This window comes from Scylla paramamosain, chromosome 2 (assembly GCF_035594125.1).
Source record: "Scylla paramamosain isolate STU-SP2022 chromosome 2, ASM3559412v1, whole genome shotgun sequence".
Classification (NCBI taxonomy): domain Eukaryota; kingdom Metazoa; phylum Arthropoda; class Malacostraca; order Decapoda; family Portunidae; genus Scylla; species Scylla paramamosain.
In genome coordinates, this window is record NC_087152.1 from 13,430,001 (window position 1) to 13,449,019 (window position 19,019).

The 19,019-nt window shown below is 41.7% G+C and overlaps 2 protein-coding genes across 8 annotated transcripts in view; one reads left to right on the forward strand and one right to left on the reverse strand.

The window, feature by feature from the left end:
* Window positions 1-674, forward strand: part of LOC135110463 (uncharacterized) — a 46,682-nt gene extending 46,008 nt beyond the window's left edge. Inside the window, exon 8 of the mRNA XM_064022824.1 lies at window positions 360-674. The gene's annotated coding sequence lies outside the window, so the exon portion shown is untranslated. The remainder of the gene's footprint in view (window positions 1-359) is intronic.
* Window positions 675-1,844: 1,170 nt separating this feature from the next.
* On the reverse strand, window positions 1,845-18,286 carry LOC135110400 (zinc finger protein 628-like). 7 transcript variants are annotated; one of them, XM_064022713.1, is made up of 4 exons: window positions 18,144-18,286; window positions 9,576-9,940; window positions 8,493-9,380; window positions 1,845-6,218 (listed from the first exon to the last, which is right to left on the reverse strand). In XM_064022713.1, exons 2-4 carry the CDS (start codon window positions 9,913-9,915, stop codon window positions 5,551-5,553), a joined length of 1,896 nt encoding a protein of 631 aa, XP_063878783.1. In that variant the 5' UTR covers window positions 9,916-9,940; window positions 18,144-18,286; the 3' UTR covers window positions 1,845-5,550. The 7 variants fall into 7 exon arrangements, with proteins under 7 accessions (XP_063878783.1, XP_063878758.1, XP_063878800.1 ...); XM_064022688.1 differs by adding an exon at window positions 14,659-14,748 and having other exon boundaries at window positions 8,493-9,940; window positions 18,144-18,256; XM_064022730.1 differs by lacking the exons at window positions 9,576-9,940; window positions 18,144-18,286 and adding exons at window positions 14,659-14,748; window positions 17,186-18,064.
* Between the last annotated feature and the right edge of the window lie 733 nt (window positions 18,287-19,019).

Below are 19,019 nucleotides of genomic sequence, written 5' to 3' on the forward strand. Positions count from 1 at the left end.
TATTCTCATGTTGTAAATTACTGTTTATATTTACTTCTTATTCAGAGATGAATTTACCCTCCTTAAAATATCATTGAGTTTTTACACATAATTCACTGTTGTTAGAAATTTTGTTTATTTATCATTTTATGATTTATATTTTATTGAATGATAAAATAAGACCAGGTCCTCTCATTTTTCATAGAAGATTCCCTCTGTAGATGTTTTCTTTACTTTTTTTTTGTTAACTAAAGTTAGTTTTTCACAAAAGTTCCTTTAGATACCTTCTTTTACATTATTTATTGTATTTTTTTTTTTTTTTTTAGCATGTAGTTGTTGATTTTAATTACTTATTTGATTTATTTGTTCATTCATGTCAGGCACCAAACAACATCCCTATCCACCTGAAGGGAGGACCACTGGACAGAGTGCTGTTTGGGGCAACCTTGGTCTTGTGTGGAGTGGGTCTAGGGACCTGCTTCCAGTTTTTCTATGAGATGTCTTTTCCCAAGAGGAATGACTAATATATATGTATTACAGAATTAAGGTTGATTATTATTGTACATATTTGTGGCTAATTGTTCCCCAGTATCCACCTTTCAAAAGTAATTAAAATGTTGGAAATTTTTATGTATGAAATACTGAGGGGACAATGCTTTGTAGATTAACTTCAATAAATGAACAATAAATTGAAATGTATTTGGCTGATGCACCACTGATCAGTGCACTACATTATCATGAGCTATTGATAAAAGAACATTAACTGGTAAAACAAGCCACTTGAAAGGTATGTATTACACTGATATGAAGTGTTAACTGCTAATCACCAGGTTCCTCACAGACAAAACACACACACACACACAGTCAAACACTTCTCTCAATGTCACCCAAACAAGGTTCCTCTGCTATCATTGCTACTCTCTTTCTCTGTTCCTCGCCCTCTGTGTGTGTGTGTGTGTGTGTGTGTGTGCGTGCACACTCACCTCATACTCCCCTTGTCTTTCTGCCTAACCTCTCTATCTTTATATATATATATATATATATATATATATATATATATATATATATATATATATATATATATATATATATATATATATATATATATATATATATATATATATATATATATATATATATATACACACACACACACACACACACACACACACATCACTTTTTTTTGTCTGCGTCTCTAACACACGCACCTTCCCTAGTTCCATCCATAGACAAGAGAGGGAAAGAGAGAGAAAGAGAAAGAGAGAGAGAGTGTCAGACCCTGGTGCTGCCATCCATCAACCATCCATCCCACCTTGCTGTCCCCTATCCATGTCCCCTTATGAGCAGCCCTCGCCCTTCCCCTCGGCCTTGCAGGTTCTCTTCCTTCACTCTAATACCCCTTTGCTGCTGCCTACCCTCGCCCAACCCTCTCTTCTTTACATCCCCTCCCCTTCCTCCTCACAAACTTATCTCTCTCCCCTCTCCCAACCCTCTGTCTTTCCCTCTCCCTCCATCCCTCTTTCAGTTCCCCTCTTCCACCACCTTTTCTTAGTGTTTGTATGCACGTCTATTTATCCACACATGTATCTTGGTAGGGAAAAGTGTATTTTTCTGCAGAAAGGAGCAATACATGCTGGAGATGATAATGATGCTCTGGAAAAGACCTGTAGTGATGCCACCTCAACATCAATTCACAGATGATCATTGTCTAAACCTCTGAATTAATCTTTATAGGGGAATCAGGAAAATCCTTCCTCTCACCCCTAAGCAATGATTTTACAGATTACAGTTTCCTGTATATTTTTGCATAAAGGTATGAAGAGTACAAACTTAAAACAATGGATGTGGAAAGAGATAGAGCTGTGTTTTATTCCTGTTTTATTTGAATTTTTAAATTAATACAATAAAATTTGTTTACTTTTTTTAGTCTATTATTTCATATGCAAAACTTCACACTGGTGGTGACTCAATACCTCAAGGCCTAAGTCAATGTGATATAATCAGGGATCAGGAGCCTCAAACAAACATCCATGACGACAATAACATCTACTGTACTCGTGACTACTCTTTCTATATGTACATCATTAAAAAACATACTCTGATGACACACTTTACTTTCAAGCTAGACAAACAATACCTAAATTTATCTAAAACTTGAGATGCAGTGTCGGTGCATATTTTGAAAACGACTTTCATTGGTGAAATTCAGGAAGTAGAGAATAAATCAAGTTGCCTGGGGACCCTAAATCTCTGACTGTATCACACCTCTGGAGGGATTGGCTTATGGACTGTTAACATCTGCATGGTCTTAGCACAACTTTACTCTGCTATAAGCTCCTATGAATGTACGGTCATAAATTTTGATTTCTGATTGCATCCCAGAATGTCCAATTACCCCATCGTAAGATTAATAGTGAGAACAAGGTTTTGTCTGTAACCAAGATGCAAGACATGTGATTCCTTGCTTTTGACATCATACATCAATATGGTCATGGGGGAGGGAGGGGAACAGAAAAGAAAGAAATGAAGAGAAATAAGATTATGAATAACCTTCTTTGCATCCCTGTAAGGGACAGGTATTTCCAGCACACTTGAAAAAAAAGAGAAAAGGTATATATATATTAAATATATATATATGTATGTATATATATATATAAAACAGTCCAAACCAGGCAAATGACACCGAACAACTTGGTCAAAAATTTGTACTCTTTCACACAAATTCCAAGTAAAAATTATGCATCCAAGAAGGCTCATGAGAGGAGTGTGACAATGGCTGGCAAACTAAAAACCCAAAATCTGTCATCTGGCAACTGGCATGCATTTCTGGCAGTGGAGATGTGCCAGATCCAACAACAGGCTGAGAAATTAAATGTTTGGAAACTCCATAAAGCTCCTCAGGCCAAGGTAACTTCTGCCTTACATCACCGGATCACAAGATTGCCTCTATTGAAAAGCTCACATTGAAAATCACAACCTATTTTATGTATGAAATGCAGGCAGTTTTACTTCATGAATTGTTTACACATAACTAATAAGGAACTTAATGAAGCTTCCAGTAAATATAACAACAGATAAAAGCTGCAGCCTCCCCTCACAAGTTTCCTGAACAACTACTAACACACAGCTCTCTATTGATTATTTAGATCAATGTAAAGGTAACAGATGCCAAACACACCAACTACATTAAATACTGTGGACATCAGTAATGACCGGCAGCACACAGCCACCACAGCACCTACACTGTACATCAGATTTTTCATAACACATTTCGTCAATTTATCAATAATGAAAAAATAATTTCCATTTTTAGACTGTACAATATGGATCTTCTTAGAAGTGGGTCTTTATAATAGGGGTTCCATTTGTCATGGGACAAGTTACAATATTTAGCATAGAAGGGTATTTCTCAAAGCATCTGAGGGAAGGCTTGGGTCTATACATACAGTATATATCATACTGGAAGGTAAAGTTAAAGAATAAAACATAGGATAACACATGTCAAGGGTTACAGAGCTTATAAAGCCCTCAACCTCTACCACTTCAGTTCATATGTATAAGACAAAGGGAGATGTGTGCATGTGTACCAGAAATTAGTTCAAACATATATTACAAAATGTCTATGAAGCTCACTATTCCTAGACTCAGGAATTCACAGGCATAACAATAAATGTCTTAATGAAGCTCACTAGCCCTGTGCTTAAGAGTTCACAGGCATAGCAGTAGGAACATTTTTTTTTTTTTTAGTCATCTGTTCCTTGCTTTTAGTAAGGAAACTTCAAAATATTTTATTTCTTCAGCTGTCACATGACCTGCTTGTGCTGTGCAATTACTATAAGTTGCCTTGTTACTGTGAAATGATTATCTTGTGAAATTTCATGCTGAGGAGAAGTCAAGTTGATGTTACACAGTACTAATAGATCAACAAAAAACAGTGAATGCTGAAGTGTTCTTATGAGAGTTGATACTGTCTGACGGTCAAAGTGTGAATGCTGAAGAGTTGTGATGGTCAAGAAACAATGCCGCTTCCACCAAATGCATCCATAATGCAACTTCTTTAAAACTAACCAAAAAAATGCCGGCAATAGCAATTATACGTCTGTACAGGCAGGGTAAATCTTGGCTTACTGCTGGCAAGAGCAAAAAAAAAAAAAAAAAAAAAAAAAAAAAAAAAAAAAAAAAAAAAAAAAAAGTTAACAGCATAATCAGAACCATATTTCATGACAAATAACATTTGTTATAGAGATAAATATTAAAAATCAAAGTAATATCAAACACCACATGAAGAAAAATACATCCCCAAGAGCCCAAACACTAAAAACAAACCATGATTGCCATAAACTTGACTTTTATTTTAAGAGATAAAAACTCAGATCTCTTTTAATCTTAACCATAACTTAAAAATCAGATCCAAAGTTATCATTTATTTGAGCACCTTTAAACAAAGAAAACTTTTAATTCTCTTGGTAGGAAGAAAATTCAAATAAGTTGCTTATTGAAGTATAAACAAACAATAAGAAACAATAAACATGCAGATTCCCAATTAATGTCATGGAACTGACACCAAGAGTCTCCACTATGTGTAAGGACTGATAACTTTGGACAGTGAAATAATCTCTTATGATTTGCCTCTCCACTGCAAAGGGAACTAACACAAAGCATCTTATCTGGTAGGAAATACTACCTTCCGAATATCTACCATAAGCAGGTGAAGAAAGCTCCTAAAAATAATTACAGGTCTTCCATTTACATACAATTAATAGGTACTTCTTTACATGTTATACTTAAAAAAATTAATAACAACAATAATAATAATAATAATAATAATAATAATAATAATAATAATAATAATAATAATAATAATAAAAATAATAAAAACATCAACATGGTCCAATGCGCACAAAGTCAGGTTCTCAAATACTAAGTCCACATAAAAAATATGAGGGTAAATTGTAATTAATAAGGGGCAGGGAGAGGAGAGCAGCTGCCGTGTTGAAAGCTGCCTCATCACTTAAGGGATAACTCAACTGCTGTCCCATGGAATCCAACTTCCACACTTTGGCAGGTGCATTAATAAATTCCCAAATAAATTCTAGAATAGTAACTCCTAATTAGTTTACAAATATTCTAAGTACATAGGAGTGCATAAATTTCTTTTACAAAATTTACATATTATGGGTGTTTAAACACCTCAAGAGTTGACAAGAATATTTCCCCTATTTAGTGCAGCCAAAGAGACACCTAGAAATGGCTTGGAATGTGATTAGGGTCAGACAGTGGACGATGACACGTACCTAGTGCTGGGCCCGCCACCTGGCTAGTAGCAACAACAGAGAGAACCTCTAGTGGTCACAGCTATGGGGAGATCATGGCACAACATTATCTACAGCTTGCATCATTCAGCACCACACACAGCCCAGCCAGGCATTGGCCTAGCGAGCTGTGTGTCACTGGGCCAAGCACCATCTCTGTGTAAGTATGAGTTGTGTGGTGGTGAGGAGTCAAGACACAGGGAGGTGCCTGTGCTGCCGGCATCAATGTGCTACAGGGGGATCAGGTTGGGCTGGGGCCTCACACCACCTCTGCCAAGAGTCCAAACATGGGGAGATAGTGGGTGCCTGGGGGCAAGTGGGCTGCATGAGCCACGGGTGTCCCGTGGGAGCCGGCCACTGTGTGGGTCACCCCATGAGGCGGTGGCTGTTGATGGGCATTACTGCTTGCTACCACAGTGGGTGTGGGCAAAGAGACTGTGGCTGTCTGGACCACAGCTGGAGCAGCCTGGGGTGCTGCCACACTGGACACTCCAATTTGAATGGAGTGACTGGGCTGGGAGCTGGACTGACCAGATCCTGGAGCATTCACCTTAATGTGGGAGCGCATGTGCTTGGTCAGGTGCTCACGGCGGGAGAAGGCCTTCCCGCATGTGCCACAAGCATGGGGTTTCTCCCCAGAGTGGGTCAGCACATGGCGCCGCAGGTGCTCATTGCGAATGAAGGACTTGCCACATACCCCACACTGGTAGGGCCGTGGCACAGGCTCACCATTGTGGTTGAGGCCTCTGGTAGAACCACTAGAGCTGCTTCCCCCACCATGGCCTCCACTGGCCTGCCCAGAATGGTGACTGGTGGAGGTGGTAACCACTGAGGTGGGAACAGCACTACCACTACCACTTGGGGGGTTGATGGTCACCAGACGCCCACTCTGATCGGTGGTCTGCAGCAGAAGGGTTGTGGCCAGGCCTGTCAACGTCACAAAGATTACGGTCTTAGTGTGGTTGGGTGCTGAAGATCATAATTAGTGACCAAGTAATGGTGACTCAATCACTTCTTATCAGTACATCATTATTATATGATGAATTAAAGATTTTCTTTAGTTTATACATATAAATATATTGGTAAGCAAAATATGGTTTAAAACCAGTCATAAAACCAGTCATAAAGAAGTGTCAATAATATTCCAGAACTTATGAAAATTTTTACTGTAACTAGGAAAAAACATTTCCCACTCCCCCAAAAAATTCCCATGTAAAAAAAAAAAAAAAAAAAAAAAAAAAAAAAAAAAAAAAAAAGTTGCAAATACTTCATAATTCCAAGGTTCTCATTATACCTTGCATAATACTAACACCCTAAAGATGTGGTACTCAGAAATATTGCCAACATTATATATCAATTTTATAACTATGCAACAACATCATTTGAGTGAAGTTTATGATCTACAACATCAGTTAGCTACAAGTCATGCCATCACAATACATCTTATTGTCTACTGTCATCTAGGAGAACTACAGTGAGAAATTTAGTCATGCATAGATTTGATAAAATAGTAAACAATAACAGAAATAATAATAATAATGAAAAGACCTCAAAATGTTAGCCAGTCAATCAATACTCTGGACACTGAAGAGCATCACCATTCATCATGCAAATTGTTCTCACCAGAGACAGGAAAGGTCTCAGATCTTCCTCACTTAAATGAAGCAAATTTCACACTTAATTAAGGTTGATTCACTATTAAAAATTAGCAAGACATTGATATTGTGCACTTCAGAATCCCAGTAGGCAATTCTACATATTTTTTTTTTTTTTTTTTAGTAAATTTAACACCATACATATCTTGTATTTAAAGAACATGAAAATCAAACACAAAACAACACTAGCTTTTTAACTGAGGTTTCTGTCTAACAGTGTCTTAAATTTCACACTAAGGTTAGCTGAGAAGGGTTGTGAATATGGGGACAGTGACAACTACAGTAACTGATTTACTTTACTGTGATCTTGGTACTATTAAAGTAACAAACTTGCCATTTGATATATTTACTGAGCTCAGAACTTTCTAAGACAATAAATAAATAAATAAATAAATAAATAAATAAATAAATAAATAAAATAAATAAATAAATAAGTGAAAAAATAAAATTAAAAAATGAACAAAAATAATATATAAATCAACAAATAAATAAATAAATAAATGAATAAATAAAAAATAAATAAATAATCTTTTATAAAATCTAGTAGTAATCATCATTTCATTACTTTAGAATAGGGCTCTGCCAGCCTATCTATCTATATTCAATCCCTTGGTCTAAGAAGCAAGATATATAGTGATTGCTTGAGTCTAAATGAACAATTCCAGACAAGTCATCACAGGCAACGGTTAAGTATGGGGAGGGTTCAAGAATGGGATATATTCTTATGAAATACACAATTAGTGCTGCTAGCAGGACAATCCAGGACACATAAAAGAATAATCCCCTGTCCACACCAGCAGCAACACTGGACAGATATGTAATGTCAAAAGATTAAGTACATCAATAAATAGTGTACAAACACTAAAAATGTTTACCACATCTTCCTTACCTTCTACACTCTACATGTCTCACTTCTATGACAACAGATCTTAACATTCTTTGCAATGATAAAGGAAACATTTCACTATTCATATTTAACTTTTTTTCTTGGAACAGAAAAATGTATGAAAAAAAAAAGTAAAAAATAATTGTCTATGATATTGAACCAGTCCTTTAGCATTGCTGGTCTAGACAACAAAAAACATCATGAAGACTCTTAGTCATCAATGCTATAAAACTAGCAGTCATCATTGCCTCTCCCAATTTATGTTCTGGAGGCTGAGTGTAATGACTAAGAGTCTTGAGGGGACATACCTGCACTCTCCTGGTCAGATGCGCTCCACACACTTTTAAGTGCCGTGACATTTCCATGTGTTAGTTGGATTAGTTGAAGGGCTACAATGCATGAAAATTACTGGAAGTGGTTAGCTGAAGGACTAAAATACATGAGAATTACTTGAGTGAAAGATGATGTTACAGAGCTACAGAAGCTATCATCTACACTACTCCCTCATAAATGCCTTATACTTTACCACTAATTTTATTTGAGCTATCACATAGACTCAAGTCTAGGCCAATATGTGATGGTCATGTGATGGATGAGATGGTGGTGATGAGGGTGATGCCTGGTGAGGGTTATCGTGAGTTGTAGTGAGGGGAGTGGTACCTGGTGTGTGGTGAGCAGCCAAACGGTGGTGGGGCTGCGGGTGCTTGATAGTGGTGTGGGTGGGTGGTAGCAGCTGTGGTACAGCTGCATGCAGCAGGCTGGAGGGTATCTGGGCAGCTCCGCTAAGAGAGGTGATGGCTGCAGTGGAGGCTGACCCCAGCTGTGGCTGCGAGGGGTTGGGTGAGTCCGCAGGTGATGTCATGTACTCATACTCACCTGGTGTGTGAGGATGGCCGCTGGGTGGCGGGCTGTGGGAGCCCGGAGGCTTGGTGTGGCTCAGAAGATGTTTGGTCAGATGCTCCCGCCGTGAAAATGTCTTGTTACAGGTGGGGCAGTGGTAAGGCTTCTCCCCAGAGTGGGTGAAGGAGTGACGTCGCACATGCTCATTGCGCGTGAACCCCTTGCCACATACAGCACACTGGTAGGGCCGTGTAGGCAGGTGAATTCTGCGGTGGCGGTCCAGGTGAGCCTTCCTCTTGAAGGTGACCCCACAATCATCGCACCTGTACGGCTTGTCCACACTGTGCTGGTCCACCATGTGTTCCTCAAACTGCAGTGACTTCTGCATGTCTAAGCCACAAATCCAACAAACAAAGGATGCCCCTGAAGTGTCGACCCCTGGCCTGGCTATGATGGTACCCGGAGGTGGCAGGGTACTCTGCCCAGACTCGCGCCGCCGGTCTCCCTGCTTGCTGTAGCCCCCGCTGCTGGAACCCTGCTTCACCACCACTGGTGACGTGGCCGACCCACCTTGGGCAGGAGGAGTTTGGGCAGAGTTGGATCCACCCGAACTGTAACCGTTGGATGCCACCCGTACCCCCTCCTGAGGGTTGGGCACGTACAGGAAGTGGTTGCGCACCAGGTCGGGGTTGATATTGCGCACCAGGTCTGGGTTGGTGAGAAGATTGAAGGCATCAATGTGCTGTGGTACTGACCGCTGGGAAAAATAATGCAACACCTCGTTGACACTGTTGAAGTGTAACTGAACGATACTGTTCTTGTCCTTGTCGCCAGTGTTGATCCCAGGTATCCCCCCCCTAATCTCAACCTTAATGAGTGGTTCAAAGTCTGTGGTATCAGTACCCTTCTCGACGCGACTCTCATGCGACGCCACGGATGACACCCTGGGCGGGGGCGTGAAGGCTCCCTGAGAGTCATCCTTGGTCAGCTCCTGCACCTTGCCCTCCCCTGGCAGCCCCGCCCCACCATCACCCTCATGCATGCCGCCCTGTGGTTGTGGCTGCTGCTGTTGTGGTGGAGGCGGTGGCTGCTGTTGTTGTTGTTGTTGCTGTTGGCTCACTGTGGGGGTGACACTCACAGCATGAGCCTGGTAGGTCACCTGACCACCCATGGCAGCCACCGCAGCTGCCTGGGTCGCAGGTATGCCCCGACCATTGTCGATCATGTTCATTGTGAAGTCCATGGCTGGCACCTTTATGCCTACACACCTGCAATAGAGGGAGGGTGTCAGGCCCACCCAGACAATGCCACTAGAGAGCACTGGGGGCCAGCGCTTGCACCAACACCTCACCTCCACCACTGATCCCTAGCCGTCTCTCTAGGTTAGTGTAGCACTGAGGTAGCTGCCCCTCTGTTTGATGCTCCCTTCCCCTTGTCCTTTCCTCCTCCTCTCCCTAGTTCATATCTAGCCGCCCACCCTCTCTGTTTCCCTCCCGCCCTCGTTAGCTTCAACAGCATCGACGCGATATCACATTGCCTTTCCCAGCGGTCAGTGTCACAGCAAAATGGAAGCCATGCTAGTAGCATAGCATAATACTGAAGAAACAAATTTCTTTCCTTCTTGTCTGGAATAAAAAAACAAAAGAATTTATGCAAATAGTATATAAGCTGGAAAAAAAGAAAAAAAAAAGCAGCCATGCACATATGGATGATTTAAAAATTTCATACATGCACAATACTAAATACAAGTCCATGCAAATATCCTACACTTAAGATTAACAACATGCCAATAGGAACTCATGGAAGTGAAAAAAACACAAGGGCCAACAAACTTATTCAATGATATGAGTAAAATGATCAAGTCATTTTTAACAGTTAAATGAGCTAATCATTAATCTATTCAGGTGATATAATACTCAGCAAGATGGCCCACTAAGGCATTAATTTAACAACACACATCAAATGCACTTGAACAAGTCTTGGGGAAGCACCTGTTCTAGGATGGGATGGAGTGGGGTGGGATAGGGTGGGGCAGGCCATGTAAATGTGTGTAAGGGCCTGGCTGCCAGGTGCTGTGACCCCCACGTCTACCCACCAACTGGGACAGGAGAAACAACTTCCTGGACACAGTAATTCTTTCCTAGACTGAAACTTTTAGAAAGATTTGGTTGGAAGAAGACAAGAGAGGGCTAAAAGAATCTCTATACAATGTACAATACTGTGACTCCTCTCATCTTCTGTTTGAGAGAGAGAGAGAGAGAGAGAGAGAGAGAGAGAGAGAGAGAGAGAGAGAGAGAGAGAGAGAGAGAGAGAGAGAGAGAGAGAGAGAGAGAGAGAGAGAGAGAGAGAGAGAGAGAGAGAGAGAGAGAGAGAGAGAGAGAGAGAGAGAGAGAGAGAGAGAGAGAGAGAGAGAGAGAGAGAGAGAGAGAGAGAGAGAGAGAGAGAGAGATGCATAAAAAAAAAGGGGGGGGAGGGAAAGAAGTGTAAAGTACATACATATATACCTGGCACTCTTAAGAAAAGGAACAACACACCACAGCCAGCCCCAAGAAGTGAGGCAGCCAGTCAGCTAGCAGTGTTGCCAGCCCTGCAGCACTTGGTGGTTCCTGGACACCTTCATAATCTCTCACATCCAGACTTGAAATATAAAAGCAAAGCAGAGGGTGAGGGTGAGGGGAAGGAGGGAGGGGAGACTGAGAGAGGAAAGAGGGGAGTGAAGAGAAAAGTTGGGGAGGTGAAGGGGAAGGTTGAGTAGGAGGGGGGACACAAGAGGGGACTGAAGGCAAAAGTTGGGGAGGATAGGGGAAGGAAGCTTGAGGAGGGAGAGGGGAAGAAATATTGAGGAAAGGGGAGAAACACAGGGAGAGGAGAGGGAGAGGCGAGGAAGGAAGAGATCATTAGGGAGATAGGGTAAGGGGACGGTAAGAAGGGAGAGGGCTGGAGTCGCATTAAGGGAGAGCGAGGGAGAGGAAGAAGGGCAAGGAGAGGAGCGCTGCATGGCAAGGGAGCAGGAATAAATGGATAATGGAAAGAAAATAGTAGCAACAGAGGGGGAAGAGATTTAAGAAAACGAGGATGGGGTTAGTGTGTGTGTAAGAAGGGTGGTGAGGGAGGAGAGGAAGAAGAAAGAAAAAAGGAAAGTAAAAAAAAAAAGACAGAGAAGGGGAAGCAAGCTAAATAATGAACAGGAAACTTTAAAAGGAAGAACACAAAAGGAAGAAACTCCAAGAGCAAAATGAGATGAGAAGAGAAAAAAAAGAAAAAGAAAAAAGAGCCAAAGAAAAAAGAAAATAAAGAAAAGAAAAAAACACAGAAATAAGGTCAGATGAAGAACGGCATTGACGGACAGAGAAGGGAAGGTGAAGGGAGCGATACAAAGGGGGAAGGAGAAGCGAGGATACAACGTTGAAGTAAAAAGGATGGAAGTGAGATGGGAATGCGGGAATGATAGAGGGACAGACAAGATTTTGGGTACAGAAGGGGATATGAGGGTTGCACCTGTGAGAAGAGAAGCAGCAGGAGGAGGAGGAGAACCAAGGGAAAGATATAAGGAGAGAGCCAATGGGAAAGAGAGAGAGAGAGAGGAGAGAGGAGAGAGAGAGAGAGAGAGAGAGAGAGAGAGAGAGAGAGAGAGAGAGAGAGAGAGAGAGAGAGAGAGAGAGAGAGAGAGAGAGAGAGAGAGAGAGAGAGAGAGGGAGGGAGGGAGGGTTTGTATGTCCATGGGAGGGAGACAGAGGGAGAGAGGGAAGGAAGGAGGGTGAGAGAAGGGGAGCAAGGAGGATGAGGAAAAGGGGGAGAGAGGAGGGTTAGGGGACTGAATAGCTGAGAGTAGAGAAGGGTTAAGTTATAATTGGGTAGGAGGGGAGGGGTGAGGGTGTGCTGGAGGGTGAAGGAGGGAAGGCAAGGCAAGTGGATGGGTGATGGAGGGAGGTGGTGGTATGGGGGGGTAAGGGAAGAAGAGGGGTAAACTGAACTAGGAGGGGAGAGGGATAAATTAATCTGGGAGGGGAAGGGGAGAGCTGGGGTGACAAAGGAGGGAGAGGGAGAGGGAAGACCAGGGTGAGAGTAATCAAGGGGGGAGGAGAAGCAAGGGAGGGTGAAGGAGTGGGACCTAGGAAAAATGAGGGAGAGATTAGATGCCAGACCAGCCAAAGTAAGGAAGTCTAGGGTGAAATACAGAGAGAGAGAGAGAGAGAGAGAGAGAGAGAGAGAGAGAGAGAGAGAGAGAGAGAGAGAGAGAGAGAGAGAGAGAGAGAGAGAGAGAGAGAGAGAGAGAGAGAGAGAGAGAGAGAGAGAGAGAGAGAGAGAGAGAGAGAGAGAAACACAGGAGGAGGAGGATACCTGAGTGAGAGAGAAGGATTTGGAGGGGTGCTCTGCCAGGAGTGAAAAATAGCAAGGGGCTGGAGGAAAGCCTGGAAACAATTATAAGAAAAGAGAGGAAGGGGAGGAGAGAAGGAGGAGGGCTGTGAAAGAAGGGGATGAGGGAGGGAGAAGCACAGAGAGGTGGGGCCAGAAATGCAAGGTTGGCAGGGGTGAGGGTGAATGATGACAAGGGGGAGTGAGGAGAAATGAGATGGGAGAATGCTCAAAAAGGTGGGGGGTGAGGTGTTAGACAGGAAGGAGGGATGGGGAAAGAGATAAAAGGTGAGAGAAAGACAGAGAAGGGGGAGGAGGGAGGGAAAGTGAATAATTACCATGGGTCACCCAGTTGCACAAACTTAAGAAAAAAACGGGGACCCTTTATCAATAGTTTCCACGGTACAAATCACTTAAGCTGTCGGTCTCACCAGGGCCACCTCGCACCCCCACCCACTTCAAGTGCGAATCATTTCTACATGGAGGTGTAGTGAGTAGTGACTGTAGCTTGGCAGGGGGGTGGGGGCAATCAATACTGGCCTGGCTGTCACTGTGAGTCACCACACCAATAATCAACTCATCATACCAACTTTATGTCAAATGCTTTCTTTTGAACCTTTGCTAGCTTTTCAGGAAAAAACTGGCCCTCAATTTCAGTTTCTGAGTTAAAAATGCGGCAATGAGTGCAGGACACGTGGTGGAGCCATGTCATGAGAAAATCGAGGTGGTCTTCCCTTACTTGCCCAGACTTGTTCAGTGCAAGTAATGTGCATCATCACTACTTATGCCTTGCTGAGCTGGAGCTTGCACATTCACACAACATACACACACAAACACACAACAAAGGGAATTAAAACAACTCAATGAAACTTTATTATAAAAAAATAAATAAATAAAAAAAAAATTTTAAATTAAAAAAAAAGGTCAATGATAAAACACATTCTGAAAGAGCTGCTGCTGGTGGATGAGGAAAACAAATGCTTCAGCTGCAACATTGTAGTCACATCCAAAGACAGAGGCTGGAGGAAGAGTGTGGAGGAGAGACAAGCCCAAGCCAAGGAGTGGTCCCATGCAACTTAATGAATAAAAATGTTAAGCTTTAGACCCTCAACTCTAATAGTAATGCTAGCTTACTTGGGGTTATTTTCTTTATCAAGATGCTGACAATCATGAGGTTGTGACGAGTGGAAAGTAAAATATATGAATAAATAAATTAAATGAAAGAATGAAAGAATGAATGAATGAATGAATGAATGAATGAATGAGCAAGTCAACAAATAAAACAACAAATAATGAAATAAACGTAGTAATCTATTAATTCTCAAGGTGAGGGTAGAACAATGTATTTGATGTAAGAATGTGGGTGGGTGGTGATGGAATCAGTTATCATTTTGCACACTCTCCTAGATTATCAGGCATCGTCATTCTCCAAGGCTGGGAAACTGACAGGCTCGGACAGATATGGTGGTGAGTTAATCGAGGAGGTTAATGTGTATCATCCAGCTATGATCGTTAGACAAGGAGAGAGCATCTACGAGTGTGTGTTATGCTCAGAGGCCTTGGGAGAGGAGCCAGCGCCCGCCCTTCCACTAGCTACAGCAGGAGAACAAATCGCTCTCAGGACACACACCTTGGAACGACTTTTGATAGTGGTCGAGGGAATGTTTCACCGACGAATCCATAAAGGGGTTTGCTATAGGCCAATTGGTGGCTGGTAGTTCTGTTGAAGTAAAAAAGTAATAATGCAATTTTGGATTTTTGAAGTTTTGCCTCTATGGTCATCATCAATTTCAGACAGACCACAGTCCATAATTTTTCACCCTATCTAACCTCAACTTCAATTGGTTAGAAATGGGTGATAATTATGTCTGAGTCCTGACTGTCTTTTCCTCACACAGGAGGGAACTTCCAGCCACTGAGAAGAAACTCAGCTCACAAGGGTAACACAGGGAGGGTCTTTAGTGCTAACATAAAATTAGCTGGTCCTCCTGCAGCTACTCACACCGGCACTTCTAAGCTAATATCTGTATTTTTATCAGTATGAGATGATAACTAAACAAAACTCATATAACAAGAAAAGAAACACAGGAATACACATGACATCAAACTTTATAAGCAAACATACAGGCAAATAAGAAACAAAAATGTTCTAACAGGACTGGGACTGGAAATGAACACTGTGACAAGTGTCTGGCAGGACTAACACTGGGCCATGGGATGTGTGGATGCCACCCGCCAGTGATGGAGGCCATGTTGGGGTTGGGGAGTGGGTAAGAGTGGACCCAGCAGAAAGAAACACAGGCCACCACCACCACCAAGGCGGGATCCAGCAGGAATGGATGTGCATGAACACAAAATGAACACTTAAAGATAGTACAAGTAGCCACACCAAAAGCTTTTCTTTAAAATAAATAAAGACGTAAATACCTAATAAAAGAAAATAAACTGGGGAGGGACAACTGACACATTCATCACTCAAGGGATCGGGCCGTGGAAGCGTGAAAAGTTTCTGGAGCATTATGCCATGTCTCATTAGCACAGCTTGAGTGGTGCAGTGAAGAAAAATAACAATAAAGAAATAAATATATAAATAAAATAAATACCCTAACTGCTAAATTACTTGAGTGAGGGCTCTTTCTGATAATTTGTTAGGTTGATATTTACCACATTTTCTAATTCCTGTTGTTATGTCATCCTTAGTTAAGTCTATTACCCGCTATGAGAGGTTGTGAGATGGGAGGATTTCAGTAACTGCTCCTAAGGGTGCACCTATCCATATCAGTTGTCACACTTAGTGACAATAAATTTAGAAATGCACATAGGTATCATCACATGGCAAACCATCCAGAATGTTACCTTGGCCTGGAGAAAAAAAAAAAAAAAAAAAAAAAATCCTGGTATCCCTAGATGCGGCCTGCATATCACCTACTAGGATTTTATTGCTAATTTTCTTTGATTAAGTCACAGATATATTATATGCCTTCCTACTATTCCTTAAAAATTTACAGTCTATTACAACTGTCTCAGGCTGTGGTCTTAAGCATGAGACACCATGACACAGGGAACAATAAATGATTTAGCTTCTTGAAGAATTTAAGTTCTTATAAAGATGCAAGCCAATGCACCATTATTAATTCATGGTAAAAGGATACAATTAATGTAACCCAAACTTCAACTTCATCTCACAGTTAGTGCAACAACCCCTCACCATCCTTTGCCCAATTTGATCCTTGGATACAGGTAATCCAGGAAAATTTCAACATGGCAGTTTTACATGAAATGCAAGATCCTGCTATCCCATACTAAAAAGTTTATCTTAAGCTCTGATTCCATGTGCATCTTTCCTGAGAGCAGTTAAACTTTAATGAACCTCCTGGGCATTTTAATTTTCAAGTGTCTTGACAGCACAATAACTGACTGACCTATTTTTTTATAACACAGTTATGACTTTTGAAGGCTGGAAATGGACAGAACAAGATTCACCAGTGATATGTTTAGTTCATCTACTCAAATATACTTAGTCAATGTTAAGACAGGGAGGAGCCCATACTCTAGGTGTAGATTATGATATTTCAGTTGACCTACTTTAAAGATAAAATGCATGGTGATTCCATATAACTAGTAATAATGAGCAATTCTGTAGTACTGAGGGGGACCTGAACAAGAATTACAAGGAGAGAGTGAGGATGGGTGTGGACTGTGACTGAAGCTACATCTGCCCCTCTATGTAACAAGTAGAGATAAGATGTAACTTCAGAGAGACTGATAATAATAAATTAACTAAGAAACAGAGCATCGACATCTGACCACAAGTCACCTCCTATCTCTAAAACAAGCCTAACAAAATTCTATAATTAGGTACGATCAAATCGCAAACACATCAGAGCTTCTAACAGACTGACGGCTGCCTGTGTTTGCAATTACACCTTCACGCAACTGTGTCACACGCTGGCACTTTGTGGAGTTATACCTAGGCAGGATAATTTTGAAAATAATAATCCTAAATAACCAAACACAGGCACACGCACTCACACATACACACACACACACCCTAGAGCCACTTGACTTCACGCTAGAAATTGCACTCCAAGCTCTTCTCCAGTCAGAATACGGATCCAGTCGGTACCTGAGGGAAGAATGTTTTAGACAAGATCTACCTTTGCCTGGGGTACGGCTGTCGTCACTCTGATCCTCTACCATCTGCACCGCTGGCCGTCCGGCTGATGAGGGTAGGACCAGTTGTTCACCCTCCACACACTGCACTTGCAATATTAACTCACACCTGCTCCCGCACTAGTCCTCAAATCAACAGACTTTTGCAAGTTTGAACGCAACTGCAGACTCAGAGGGCACTCACTTGCCTCTGTTGCTTCCGGACAGTTTGTTATTTCTTCTAGTATGAGCAAGTTCAATTTAACTTACACTGGGCAAAATACAAAAAAAAAAAGCTACACAATTTGTACTATGACCATGTACTAGGAACAAAATTATTGCGCTTAAAGAAATCTTATTAAAACTTGCATATCGCGTTTATAGGTGTGGAAAATTAGGTGGAAAACCACGCCAGCGAACGATTACTTCCACGATGCCTGTGTAGAGTTCAAACTGATGACAGAGGAAGGTGGTGAGGGAGTCCCAGCGGCGTGCACTGAGCCCCAGTCCCGGTAGTGAGGGAGTGTGTGTGCGTCCGGGGGAGGCAGGGTGTCTTGTGTGGGTCAAACTGAGCGGCGGGAGCGCGACGGAGGTAACATGTGGGGGGGATTTAACGGGAAGTGACTACGGCGGGGCCCGGGTCGCCATGTCCCCCTCTAGTTGCTGCGTAACTACGACTATCACCCGCGCACCGCCTCGTCCTCCTCCCTCCACTCTATTTCTCAGCTACGGTTGGGTGTAGGGAGGTGAGCATGGCGAGGGACTAGGGTAGGGGGTGTGAGGGGCGGGCAGGAGCCACGGGGCCTCTGGTTCTCCCGCGGCAAAACAAAAACCCCCACCTCGACCCTCCCAAATGGGCGCCCAGGACCCCGCAACCCCCAGCCCCTCAGTACAACTTCAAATTTCTCTCATTATTCCACTTCTAAGCATGCACCGAGCTGCCAGCGTGGCCCAGTAACTTACCTTTACAACGCCGTCACCTCTCTCAGCAAATCTGGGGGAAATCAAGGGCAATTTTGCGCATTTTAGGATATTCCGCGAAAAACAAAGCGGCCACCAGTGCTCCCCCTGATGCGATTTTGTCCGGGAGGAACACGGAACGAACCAGGCGCGCCCTTTGAACTTTTTTATTTCATTTAAATTCAACTGACACTGTGGCTATAATTATGTAGAACGCACATTAAAAAATTATCGTGATTTCGTTATGCTAAATTTAAGTGAATTCATACGTTACCTTTAAGATGTAAGAATTTTAACCGTTAAGTATGTTGTGACTATTATACAACATAAATAAATTATAAGCATGTATATGTAATTCCAAAGGCTTGTAATTATTAGGTATTAGGTATGTATTAAATTATTTGTGTGATATCAATTAGGGTGTATTGAGTTTGATGTAGGAAAAAAGTAGAACGTCAGTCGAACAACGTTCTAACTGATTTGTTTGAGTGCCAATTCCTCATGAGGAACAGAAAATTAATTTGAGACTATTTGATAAAAGTAATAGTCTTATAGTTTGACATGAAATTCCAAAGAAAAAATATTTTGCTACGAATCAACGGGACATTATATTTTGATAAAGCGCTTATTTAGCAATATTCAGGCTTATCCTTTTTATTCAACAAATTATTATAACCTTATTTTTTAAATATGATGTGATATAGACATAATGATATCATATTTCAGTAAATGACCTGATAAATTCTTGCAGACAAAGATATAAACAAATATTTTGCTACTTACATTTTTCATACTAATGTCTTGGAAGCACAAAGTAGTTCCTAATTATGTATATGAAGAATGTAAGACATACATTATAAGAATACCATTGACACATAC

Bases quoted from the DNA above. Each gene is read 5' to 3' on its own strand.
- LOC135110400 (XM_064022682.1), bottom strand. From the start codon at position 9,915: ATGGACTTCACAATGAACATGATCGACAATGGTCGGGGCATACCTGCG. The intron at 6,219-8,492 runs GTACCACTCCCC...TGACGTTGACAG, and splicing joins GGCTGCTCACCACACACCAG to GCCTGGCCACAACCCTTCTG.